Source organism: Bombina bombina, chromosome 1, assembly GCF_027579735.1.
Source record: "Bombina bombina isolate aBomBom1 chromosome 1, aBomBom1.pri, whole genome shotgun sequence".
In the NCBI taxonomy this organism is placed as follows: Eukaryota; Metazoa; Chordata; class Amphibia; order Anura; family Bombinatoridae; genus Bombina; species Bombina bombina.
Window position 1 is genome coordinate 1,174,753,923 of NC_069499.1, and position 13,683 is coordinate 1,174,767,605.

At 38.7% G+C, this 13,683-nt stretch overlaps 1 protein-coding gene across 1 annotated transcript in view; it reads right to left on the reverse strand.

The window, feature by feature from the left end:
• The window catches only part of RDM1 (RAD52 motif containing 1), a 164,496-nt gene that overhangs the window by 123,452 nt on the left and 27,361 nt on the right, over window positions 1–13,683 (reverse strand). Inside the window, exons 5-6 of the mRNA XM_053718320.1 lie at window positions 6,978–7,076; window positions 5,880–5,968 (exon numbers count right to left, since the gene is read on the reverse strand). Of these exons, the coding sequence (XP_053574295.1) occupies window positions 5,880–5,968; window positions 6,978–7,076 (188 nt within the window). The remainder of the gene's footprint in view (window positions 1–5,879; window positions 5,969–6,977; window positions 7,077–13,683) is intronic.

A 13,683-nucleotide genomic window follows, 5' to 3' on the forward strand; every position in this document is an offset into this window, starting at 1 on the left:
GAGGGACACATTCTAAGTGGAGGTTCCACAATGGCTTCTAAACATATTGAACATTGACTTTCCTCAATGTCAGACATGTTGAACAGGCTAGTAATGACTACAAACAAGCATGAAAACACTTTATTTAGTGAAAAAATAATCTTAAAAAACGGTACTGCGCCTTTAAGAGAAAAAAAAGCATACACGTTCTGCAAAACAGTCTAAACATGCACCAAATTTTTCAAAATTTTGTATGTAGACCCCTATAGGTAGTTAAGATTGCACCACAAAAAAAAATGTAACAATTAACCCCTTAATGTCCAAACCGGATCGAAAATAGGCCCAGATCTGGAAAAAGACCCTTCAGCACCTTGCCACAGCCCTGCTGTGGCCCTACCTGCCCTCAGGGATCGAAAGTGTGGGGTAAAAGCTTCGATTTGGCCCAAAACATACACCAGGGCCCTCAGGAGTTAGAGCTTGCTGCTTGCCGACAAAGTAACTGCGCATCTGAGGCGCGAAAATAGGCCCCGCCCATCTCACTCAATGTTTTCTGAGCCCTAAAGAACCGCACCAGAGCAGTTATAACTAGCCACGTGGGTTCCAAGACCCTAAAGATAAGCCATGTGTGCCCTAATAAAGTTGCCCAAAACGTTTCTTGCCCACAAAAACGTTAAAGCACTCCCATCCAAAAAACGTTTACTCACAAACATTTTACATTCAGTGTCAACCATATATGACATTGGCCCCATAAGCAAGCTAAGTAATGCCCTTCTTTTAGCTCTAGGATTACTGCTTACCCTTACCCTCCTGGGTATAATGTCAGCCTTTCTGAAATACACAGTCTCTCCAGAAAAAATATGACTGAACATACCTCATTGCTGCATAGCATGAAACCGTTCCTCACACTGAAGTTTCCTGTACGCCTCAGCCTCTGTGGGAACAGCAATGGACCTTAGTTACAAATGCTAAGATCATCATCCTCCAGGCAGCAGTCTTCATCCATCTGCTGCCTGAGAGTAAATAGTACAAACCGGTACCATTTAAAAATAACAAACTCTTGATTGAAGAATTAAAAACGAATATTTTATCACCTCTTTCACTTTACCCTTCCTAGTACTTAGAGTAGCTATATAGACAGCTCTGCTGTGGTGCTCTTTGCCACTTCCTGTAGGGAAGGATAATATCCCACAAGTAAAGGATGAATCCGTGGACTCGTCTTACCTTTTTAGAAGAAATTATAGGATTTTGTGCACTCGCGAGCCTAATACAGCCCGCAATTTAGAAAAAAAGAGTAAATTTTGAAAACTTCAGGTAAGAAAGAGTGTTTTTTTTTGTTTGTTTTTTTAAAAGCATTCCCCAGATATGAAACTGACAGTCTTCAAAAATGAAATATACTGATAACCTGAATCATGGCAAACATAAGTATAAACATATATAGCTGAGAGTGTCTTAAATAAAAGAAACATACTTACCAAAAGACACTCATCTACATAAAGCAGATAGCCAAACCAGTACTGAAACGAGAATCAGCAGAGGTAATGGTATATAAGAGTATATCGTCAATCTGAAAAGGGAGGTAGGAGATGAATCTCTACGACCGATAACAGAGAACCAATTAAATAGATCCCCGTTAGGATGACCATTGAATTCAATAGGTAATACTCTCTTCACATCCCTCTGACATTCACTGTACTCTGAGAGAGGAACCGGGCTTCACAAAAGCTGAAAAGCGCATATCGACGTAGAAATCTAGCACAAACTTACTTCACCACCTCCATAGAAGGCAAAGTTTGTAAAACTGAATTGTGGGTGTGGTGAGGGGTGTATTTATAGGCATTTTGAGGTTTGGGAAACTTTGCCCCTCCTGGTAGGATTGTATATCCCATACGTCACTAGCTCATGGACTCTTGCCAATTACATGAAAGAAAGTGGTCTGAAGGTTCCCTCTTTTTTAGGAACCACAACCCGATTGGGATAAAAAACCCAGACCCTGTATTGGAACTGGAACAATCACTCCCAGGTCTGAGAGGTCTCCTACGCAGAGTAAGAACACCTCTCCTTTTAGTCTGATCTTCAGATAATCTTGAAAGCAGAAACCTGCCTCAGAGAGGAAAATTTGAACTCTAACTTTTATCCCTGGGTACTACAAGATCCGGTCCCGGATCGGTGGCATGACCTTCATGCTGTGTTTGATTCAACAGCAGGCTATTTGGATTTTTTTATTTTATTTCAAGAGAGATTATTTCCGTCAAGCCAGGTCCCAACAAGGCCTACCCCTTGTAAGGAAGCACTAAAAGCTTAGACTTAGAGCATATATCCGTAGAACAAGGCTCTAACCATAAGGCTCTATGAGCTGGAACAGAGAAACCTATGCTCCTAGTTTGTTTGAAATAAAAGAGTTAGCCAAATTTGAAAGCTTTTATACTATCCTGGATTTTATCCAGGGGAGTTTCTGACTTCGTAGTATCAGACAACGCATCAAACCAATATTCCGTCGCACTAGTGACTGGTTGCCATTGTAAGCCCTGATGTACATCCCATTTCTAATTTTTGTCCATAGAGCTAAGCTGACAACTCATTTCCCCCTATGGAATGTTCATCCAGCCTCCTTAGCTGAGTCGGTTATGGGAAACAGTTTTGTAAAAATAGGGAATGCGTCTATCCTTATAATTTACTGGACGCACTAGTAAAGATTACACCAGAAATGTCTTTACTGGACGTACTATGTCGGGACCGCCCAGGATAGTTAAGACCTCCTAAAGTAACAAATCCATCTGAATCTGAGAATTCTCTCTTACATAATCCCAAGTATCTTCCTCCTTCAGTAACTACTGAAATAGTTCCACTAGAAATGTTTTCTACCTCGTGGAAAAAAAACATATAAATGCATCATAACTCCGAATGGAGTGAAGGAAGCGCAGGACACTGCATGTGGGCCATAAAATTTTGTGGGACACTATAGGAGGAAATTTGTGGCATAACTTGACCATTGTCAACAGACTCCTAAACAGCAATCGCCCTAGAAGGAGTAGGTTCAGAAAAGAGAAATAAAAAAATTAAGAAAATTTACACATTAAAAAACGTTACTGTCTCTTTAAATCTTAAAAGTAACTCTTCATTTTTGTGTGCTTTTGTTGCATCCTAAGTCACAAAGGAAGAAATAACAAATAAACAGCTGAAATTCTTTTAATAAAATTTACACATAAAAAACGTTACTGTCTCTTTAAATCTTAAAAGTAACTATTATTGTGTGCTTTTGTTCCATCCTAAGTCACAACGGATGAATTAACAAAGAAATAGCTGAAATTCCTTTAATAAAATAGATTAAAAAAATGTACTGTCTCTTTAAATTTTAAACTAACATTTTATTTTTGTTGTGCAGCACAAACTAAAATAGTACTTAAGTAATGCCGAAGTTAACCACACCTCAGCTAAACCTTGTTGAGGTGTCGATCTGCCCTTCTAATATGTTTCTATAAACATAATATAACATAAAAAATAACATAACGTTACTTCAGAAAGTCTTAGAATTATTGTCTTTAATTCCAATTGCTGCAAAGGGGAGACTGTGCAACTAGTTACATAGCGGGCTGCGATCAGCAGGGACCCTATCATATGCTCTACTAACCGAGTACATAATGAACCGGACCATAGCTGCAATCTCTCTGCCACTATGCACAGTGTAAAGGGTTCTTCCGTTTCCGACAACGGAGCTTGAGAATCAAGTGTGCAGTCCAAATTAGCGCCACTACGCACCTATTTGCGTAGGTCCGCCCATCACTACATCAGGCTCTCTTCTCGATACAGCCTTAACACACTAAGTGCACAGCCCAAAAACGGCGCCACCCGAATCTCCGCCCATCGTGGGCGTTACATAGCATGCACCCGGTCGCGATTATCCTAACTACGATGTTTAATTTAGTAGGATAATAGTTAATTTAACAACTAATACACTACCGGGAGCCCAAGAACCTATCCGGGGACCAATTTGGCTACTACTTTGTATATAGTGGTTAGCCCAAAAATGTGAGACCAAAGAGACTCTGCTACTCAGGAAAAAAACGTCTTTTTTCTCAATAAATCCCCCCCCCCCCCTGAAATAAGCCACTCTCCTCAGCTTCAGTGCCTGTTATAAAATGCTGTCATTTCAAAATCACTCCCTTTAATGTATAGGAGTTATATCCCATGATTTTTTATAAAGTGCCTCACTCATCCGAGATTTTGGACCCAAAATAAAAAAGTCAGCACTTACCTTTGTATTCTGCCCGACAGCAGGGCAGCTTAGCAGGTTTAGGAGGTTCTCTCCCTCCCATAGCCCTGTGGAGAAAGATAAAGCCTGAGTTATCTATTACTTAGGCCATCAGGGTTAGGGCAGCATCAGTATGGGAGGCGCAGTGAGAATTATGTCCCACAAGTTCCCATTGCTTTAAAGCCACCAAAAGCTCTACTGAAGAGACTGATATGGACTACAGCTACACCCTAGAACAAAGCAGCACACTCTGGCACTACTTTAAAAATAATAAACTCTTGATTGAAGAATCTAATCTAACACCTCACTTTGCCACTTCCTATCACTAACGTAGGCAAAGAGAATGACTGGAGAGGGAGGGAAGGGAGGAGCTATTTAACAGCTCTGCTGTGGTGCTCTTTGCCTCCTCCTGCTGACCAGGAGGTGAATATCCCATTAGTAATTAAGATGATCCGTGGACTCATCGTATCTTAAAAAAGAAATTGTGGTTGCTTCTTTTTGTCCAGCTCCTAAGAATTCTAAGCAGCGTCTTCTCCACAATATGGATGCTTCAAGAGCTCTCAAATATTACGTGAAGTCACAAAAGTTTTCAGAGTTCATTTTTCTGAGCCTTGCAAATGTCAGAAAGCAACATATGTTACTGTATCAGCCACTGATTCCACTAATGCAGTTTCTACTTCTTAGGGCCTTTGGTAATGAGGTATTCTTTACACATTTTTTCAAAGTTTTATCAATTTGATGTGTCTGCTTCTTCTGAGGCTTATTTGGCAGGAAAGTTCTGCGGCCCATAGTGCCCGAATAGTAATGTCCTACCTTCTCCTCCCCCCCCCCCCCCCCTTATTCACATTGGTCTGATGAGCCCCACGTTTTTTGATCAGGTGGCAGCAGTACTTGATTTTGAACTTTTTTGCCCCACTTTATCGTCCCTGCTTTTCTTTTTTCCTCATCTACTATTTGTATAAATAGATATATGTATGACTGAGGCTCATGGGAAGTGGGAGGGATTTAAAGTTCTGGCGTGTTGGAGTGTCTTTTGCCTCCTCTTAGTGGCCAGGAAGAGAATATTCTCACACATGACTTGTGGACTCATCATCATGAAAGAAATTAATCAGGTAAGCATAAATTAAGTTTCCAAAGGTATTAAACATATCAAGTATTAATGTCTTGTAAATGAATATTGCATATAAAAGCTCATGTAACAAAATGTTCTTTATATAAACAAGTTAATATTCCGCTAGATCATTTTACTAAATGTGCTTATATTTTCAAATGTACTTAAAGGGACACAAGTCAAAATAAACTTTCATATAGAGCATGCAGTTTTAAGACGCTTTCCAATTTACTTCCATTATCAAATTGTGCATAATATTGTTATATACACACTTTCTGGGGAACAAGATACTGCTGAGCATGTGCACAAGCTCCCAGTGTATATGTATACTAGTCTGTTATTGGCTGATGTCTGTCACATGATACAGGGTACTGGAAAATGGGAGGAAAAATAATTTGTCAGAAAAAGAAAAAAAAATCTGCTTATTTGAAATTCACAGTTCAATAAGAAAATGCTCTAACATTTTCTTTTTGCACTTTTATATCTCTTGAATGCAACTAAAGGTTTAGCTAATTTACACTTGGTATACTTCATTTATACCTGTATCAATCCCTGTAGTTCCTCTTCTGTTAAGCATTCAACAGCATTATCCTCTGAAAGAACATGCTCCACAGCAACCTTTCCATTATCTGCAAGTGATAAAAGAAAACTAGAGAGCATATAGGCCATCTTGCTTATAATATTTCCTAGTATTGAGGAAAAAGTAGTAAGTGGTTCATCAACAATACATAAACAGATGTCTGTAGCAGAAAAGGGTTTGATAGCAAAGTTTAAAAAACACATTAATGAAAAAGGTATAAAAGTATACATTACAATAAGGAATCACATTTTAAATTTACTCTCTGGGCATTGCAGAAATATTATAAACAGAGAAGACGACCTGATTTAATAGATAGTGTATAGAAGATCCTTATTTTATCACATTCTGTAGACGCATAATTCTTTATCTTATCTCTATCTGTAAATCAAAGCCCAATACCTAGAGAGAAGAATTGAAAATTAACATTGTACTGCTTCTCTCTCCTACCTCCTACTGGGAGTGAAATTTATTTTGCTGTTTATGCTCACATAGCTTTTCTTTAGCCTATACTTAAAGAAACTTTCAGTATAGGTAGGGATTACTGTGCTAAAAGAAGCTGCACCCAGGTTGTAAATCGCCATAGAACAGGCTAACAATGATATTGAGCTAGTTGTTCATTCCTGTGAGTGCGCTTCTCTCTGTATGTATTTAGTATAGGTAGGGATATCACAGACAAATTCAGCTATTGCAAATACCACAATAAAAAGGTAACAGATTGATTTGTAAACAATTTAATACGCTCCAAAGGTAAAATGGATCATTTGGAACAGATTTAAGGGGAGAAAAATGTAGTGTATAGTGTACCGCTGTGTGTGAATCTCACATGAAACTAATGTTTACTTTAAAGAGCTATTGTAAAGAAAAATAAAATGCTAAAGTTCTCTGAATCATGTAGATTTGAATCATGGTTTACAATATTGTCTGAAAAGAAAAGAAAAAAAAGGCTCTATATTATTTTTTAACTGACGAATGCTTTATGCAAGACTACTGGGTAAGCAGATTGAATTATTTTTTTTATGACATTCTTGTTAATAAGGGTTAACAATGGAACATCTTACCAAAAATTAATAAGAGTATTTTCTGGAACGCATCAGACAAGGCTTTCTGAACAGCATATTTCTGCAGCTTCCCTGTTTTCACAAGAGGTTCTAATGGATCTAAATAAAAAAATAAGTTTACATGTTCATAAACAAACTTTTTTTTCCAATAAAAGTAGAGTTTAAATTGCACTTTTATATTATGCAACTTTACGAATATATATGATCAACCATATGTTCATTTAAAGTAAATAGTATCTGACAAAAGTGAGTAGACCCCTCACATTTTTGTAAATATTTTATTATATCTTTATATATCTGAAGAAATTACACGTTGCTACAATGTAAAGTAGTGCATGTGCAGCCTGTATAACAGTGTAAATTTGCTGTCCCATCAAAATAACTCAACACACAGTTCTAAACCGTTGGCAACAAAAGTGAGTACACCCCTAAGTGGAAATGTCCAAATTGGGCCCAATTAGCCATTTTCCCTCCCCTCATGTGACTCAGTGTTACAAGATCTCAGGTGTGAATCGGGAGCAGGTGTGTTAAATTTGGTGTTATAGCTCTCTCATACTGGTCACTGGAAGTTCAACATGGCACCTCATGGCAAAGAACGCTCTGAGGATCTGGAAAAAAAAAATGTTGCTATACATAAAGATGGCCTAGGCTATAAGACGATTGCCAAGACCCTGAAACTGAGCTGCAGCACGGTGGGCAAGACCATACAGCAGTTTCACAGGACAGGTTCCACTCAGAACAGGCCTCGCCAGGGTCGACCAAAGAGGTTGAGTGAACGTGCTCAGCGTCATATACAGAGGTTGTCTTTGGGAAATAGACGTATAAGTGCTACCAGCATTGCTGCAGAGGATGAAGGAGTGAGGGGTCAGCCTGTCACTGCTCAGACCAAACGCCACACACTGCATCAAATTGGTCTGCATGGCTGTAGTCCCAGAAGGAAGCCTCTTCTAAAGATGATGCACAAGAAAGCCCACAAACAGTTTGCTGAAGACAAGCAGACTAAGGAAACTGATTACTGGAACCATGTCCTGTGGTCCGATGAGACCAAGATAAACTTATTTGGTTCAGATGGTGTCAAGCGTGTGTGGCGGAAACCAGGTGAGGAGTACAAAGACAAGTGTGTCTTGCCTACAGTCAAGCATGGTGTGGGAGTGTCATGGTCTGGGCCTGCATGAGTGCTGCTGGTACCAGGGAGCTACAGTTCATTGAGGGAACCATGAATGCCAACATGTACTGTGACATACTGAAGCAGAGCATGATCCCCTCCCTTCGGAGACTGGGCCATAGGGCAGTATTCCAACATGATAACGACCCCAAACACACCTCCAAGACGACCACTGCCTTGCTAAAGAAGCTGAGGGTAAAGGTGATGGACTGGCCAAGCATGTCTCCAGACCTAAACCCTATTGAGCATCTGTGGGGCACCCACAAACGGAAAGTGGGGGAGCGCAAAGTCTCTAACATCCACCAGCTCCGTGATATCATCATGGAGGAGAGGAAGAAGACTCCAATGGCAACCTGTGAAGCTCTAGTGAACTCCATGCCAAAGAGGGCACTGGAAAATAATGGGGCCACACAAAATATTGACACTTTGGGCCCAATTTGGACATTTCCACTAAGGGGTGTACTCGCTTTTGTTGCCAACTGTTTAGAAATTAATGGCTGTGTGTTGAGTTATTTTGAGGGGGCAGCAAATTTACACTGTTATACAGGCTGTACACTCACTACTTTACATTGTAGCAAAGTGTCATTTCTTCAGTGTTGTCACATGAAAAGATATAATAAAATATTTACAAAAATGTGAGGGGTATACTTTTGTGAGATACTGTGTGTATATATGTATATATATATATATATATATATATATATATATATATATATATATATATATATATATATATATATATATATATATATATATACACACACACATACATACACACAGGTGGCCATCGGTTTACGCCGGTTCAATCTGCGCAGTTTCAGAATAACAACCTTTTTTTTCAGTCACGTGCAGTAATTAAAATAGCCAGTAGGTGGAGCTGTCCGCTTGTTTTGCAGCAAAGTTATGCAACTTAAAGGGACAGTTTACTCAAAAATTTTCTCCCCTTTAATTTGTTCCCAATGATCCACTTTACCTGCTGGAGTGTATTAAATTGTTTACAAGTAGCTCCTTTACCCTTATATTGGCATTTGAAATAGTTAATTTAGCATGTGGTATCCCCACCTATTCTGAAAGTTTGTGGCCGCGCGTACTAGCTATAGATAAGCTTTGTAAACACAGCCAGCAGAAGAAATTACACTCCCAGTGTGATAAAGCAGAGATAAGGTAATACAATGTTGATTTTCCATTGTTCTCTCAAAGTATTGGTGATTGTTTTAAGGACAAATATAAGATAAAGAAGCAGGTATATGTGCACAATGTGATACAGTAATGAGATCTGATTATACCTACAAGCTCAACCCATTTTATTAGGTTGTGGCTTCAAAACACAAAATCAGAGCTTTAATATACACAAATAAGCCTTAAAAGCTCATTTTCATACATTTTTTACTCTGCAGTTGGTAAAGAAAGCAATTGTAAACACATTAAGGGAAAAACTATTTTACAGTATACTGTCCCTTTAACAGGTCTGAAATTGATTTGTGTACACAGAGCAGACATTAGCTATCGAGCAGCCACTTCCCTATTATCTTCCTGTCCAGCAGCTTCAGGTGAGGGTGCCTAACTGCTTATTAATCACTGCAGATTGAAATGCATAGAATAGGTGAAGACTCAATATTATCTAACATGCTAACAATGCAGAGAACTGATTACAGAAAAATGCAAGTAAAAAAACGTTTTTGTTAATTAAACTTAGTTTGACGATGATGCAGTCTGTTGTGTGATTATTTTATTAGGTGCTGTTAGCAAATGTTTTTGTTCATTAAACTTAGTTTGATGATGATACAATCTATATTTTTAGGTTTATAATGCTGTTTAGCATTTAAAGTCTTCATTTCAAAGCTTTAAAAATAATGTATTAGGTGTTACTTATGTCAGTTTTGAGAGGGGCCTGGAACCTAACTCCCCCTCACTTCCCCTGGACGTACATTATAAACTGGGTTTCAATTTACAACCATTCCTCCTGGAACCTAACCCCGGCGTAAACTGAGGGCTACCTGTATAAATAATGAAGTCGTTAAGACATTCAAAAAAAAAACAAAAAAAACATAATTTATGTAAGAACTTACCTGATAAATTCATTTCTTTCATATTGGCAAGAATGGGATATGTTTAGGAGGGTTAAAGGATTTTAGGCATTAAAGCCAAGTGCTGAATTAAACACTATGTAAATATTATAGAGTGAAAAGGAAAATAAACACTTTATTTAACATGTATATATAAACAGACGGACAATATCAAATTGGATCATTAGGGAAATGGGTATGTGTCTTCCATTACTCTGCAATGAACAAATGAACTGATCCAAATAGAAATTTAAAAACAAGGCATAAAAATGGGCATGTATGGTCAGATGGAGCGTGAGGACACCAACAAATATCAGAATATGGCATGCAGTATGGGGTGCAAAAAAATCATTCAATGCATACAGGTCTATGCGCTCAAAGGCGTCCTCCTACCTGCGTACTGCTGGGATTTTCACCCAGTCAACCGATTGCTAACTTATAGCCCTATCTCTCAATAGCACACCATGCACATCAAAAGAAATCAATATCTCACAGATAGCGTGCAGTTTAAGCACTTGCATTCATGACTCAGTATTAATGATAACACACACTGTAATGTGGCTCAATATTATGTTATAGCACACACTGTATTATATACCCGAACATCCAAACTCATAAATGCTCTAAACTCATTCTCAGTGTATATTCTCTTAATGAGATTGTTGGTTGAACAACCATATAGTTAGTACATTCATTCAGCAGAGTCTACGGATAATCTATGGGTATTAAATAATAATCATGTTAATTAGTGTAGCTTTATCAAAATATTGGTAGTAGCAGTATACTAACAACTGACTATCATATTATTAAAGATAGTAGCGGCTATCCAATTGTACGATTATCGCTACAGAGTGTCGGTTATTATTACTACAAAGTATTCTTGCTTAAACAGCGTTATTAGCCATGGATTCCAAAAACCTCACGCTCACATTTGGCCACGCCCACCGCTACAAAGTATTCTTGCTTAAACAGCGTTATTAGCCATGGATTCCAAAAACCTCACGCTCACATTTGGCCATGCCCACCGCAAGAGTCCATGAGCTAGTGACGTATGGGATATACAATCCTACCAGTAGGGGCAAAGTTTCCCAAACTTCAAAATGCCTATAAATACACCCCTCACCACACCCACAATTCAGTTTTAATGAATAGCCAAGTAGTGGGGTGATAAAGACAGGAGTAAAAAGCATCAACATCAACAAAATCATAACCACCATAAAAAGGATGGGCCTCATGGACTCTTGCCAATATGAAAGAAATGAATTTATCAGGTAAGTTCTTACATAAATTATGTTTTCTTTCATGTAATTGGCAAGAGTCCATGAGCTAGTGACGTATAGGATATCAAATACCCAAGATGTGGAACTCCACGCAAGAGGGAGGGATAAAAATAAACAACAGCCAAATGCTGAAAAAATAATCCACAACCCAAAATATAAGTTATTCTCATGAAGAAAAGAAAAACTTAAAACATCAGCAGAAGATTCAAACTGAAACAGCTGCCTGAAGAACTTTTCTACCAAAAACTGCTTCAGAAGAAGCAAATACATCAAAACGGTAGAATTTAGTTAATGTATGCAAAGAGGACCAAGTCCCTGCTTTGCAAATCTGATCAACTGAAGCTTCATTCTTAAAAGCCCACGAAGTGGAGACTGATCTAGTAGAATGAGCTGTAATTCTCTGAGGCGGGGCTTGACCCGACTCCAAATAAGCTTGATGAATCAAAAGCTTTAACCAAGAAGCCAAGGAAATAGCAGAGGCCTTCTGACCTTTCCTATGACCAGAAAATATAACAAATAGACTAGAAGTCTTCCTGAAATCTTTAGTAGCTTCAACATAATATTTCAAAGCTCTTACCACATCCAAAGAATGTAAGGATCTTTCCAAAGAATTCTTAGGATTAGGACACAAGGAAGGGACAACAATTTCTCTACTAATGTTGTTAGAATTCACAACCTTAAGTAAAAAATCAAATGAAGTCCGCAAAACCGCCTTATCCTGATGAAAAATCAGAAAAGGAGATTCACAAGAAAGAGCAGATAGCTCAGAAACTCTTCTAGCAGAAGAGATAGCCAAAAGGAACAGCACTTTCCAAGAAAGTAGTTTAATATCCAAAGAATGCATAGGCTCAAAAGGAGGAGCCTGTAATGCCTTCAAAACCAAATTAAGACTCCAAGGAGGAGAAATTGATTTAATGACAGGCTTAACACAAACTAAAGTCTGTACAAAACAGTGAATATCAGGAAGATTAGCAATCTTTCTGTGAAATAAAACAGAAAGAGCAGAGATTTGTCGCTTTAAGGAACTTGCAGACAAACCCCTATCCAAACCATCCTGGAGAAACTGTAAAATTCTAGGAATTCTAAAAGAATGCCAAGAGAATTTATGAGAAGAACACCATGAAATGTAAGTTTTCCAAACTCGATAATAAATCTTCCTAGAGACAGATTTACGAGCTTGTAACATAGTATTAATTACTGAGTCAGAGAAACCTCTATGACAGTACTAAGTGTTCAATTTTCATACTTTCAAATTTAATGATTTGAGATCCTGATGGAAAATGCACCTTGAGACAGTAGGTCTGGCCTTAACGGAAGTGGCCAAGGTTGGCAACTGAACATCCGAACAAGATCCGCATACCAAAACCTTTGTGGCCATGCTGGAGCCACCAGCAACACAAATGATTGTTCCATGATAATCTTGGAGATCACTCTTGGAAGGAGAACTATAGGCGGAAAGATATAAGCAGGTTGATAACACCAAGGAAGTGTCAGTGCATCTACTGCTTCGGCCTGAGAATCCCTGGACCTGGACAGGTATCTGGGAAGTTTCTTGTTTAGATGAGAAGCCATCAGATCTTTTTCTAGAAGACCCCACATCTAAACAATCTGAGAAAACACATCCGGATGGAGAGACCTCTCCCCTGGATGTAAAGTCTGACGGGTGAGATAATCCGCCTCCCAATTGTCTACACCTGGGATATGAACCGCAGAAATTAGACAGGAGCTGGATTCTGCCCAAAGTATCCGAGATACTTCTTTCATAACTTGGGGACTGCGAGTCCCACCCCGATGATTGACATATGCCACCGTTGTGATATTGTCTGTCTGAAAACAAATGAACGGTTCTCTCTTCAACAGAGGCCAAAACTGAAGAGCTCTGAGAATTGCACAGAGTTCTAAAATATTGATTGGTAATCTCGCCTCTTGAGATTTCCAAACCCCTTGTGCTGTCAGAGATCCCCAGACAGCTCCCCAACCTGAAAGACTTGCATCTGTTGTGATCTCAGTCAAAGTTGGCCAAACAAAAGAGGCCCCTTGAACTAAACGCTGGTGATTTAACCACCACGTCAGAGAGTGACGAACATTGGGATTAAAGGATATTAATTGTGATATCTTTGTATAATCCCGGCACCATTGAGTCAGCATGCAAAGCTGGAGAGGTCTCATGTGAAAACAAGCAAAAGGAATTGCGT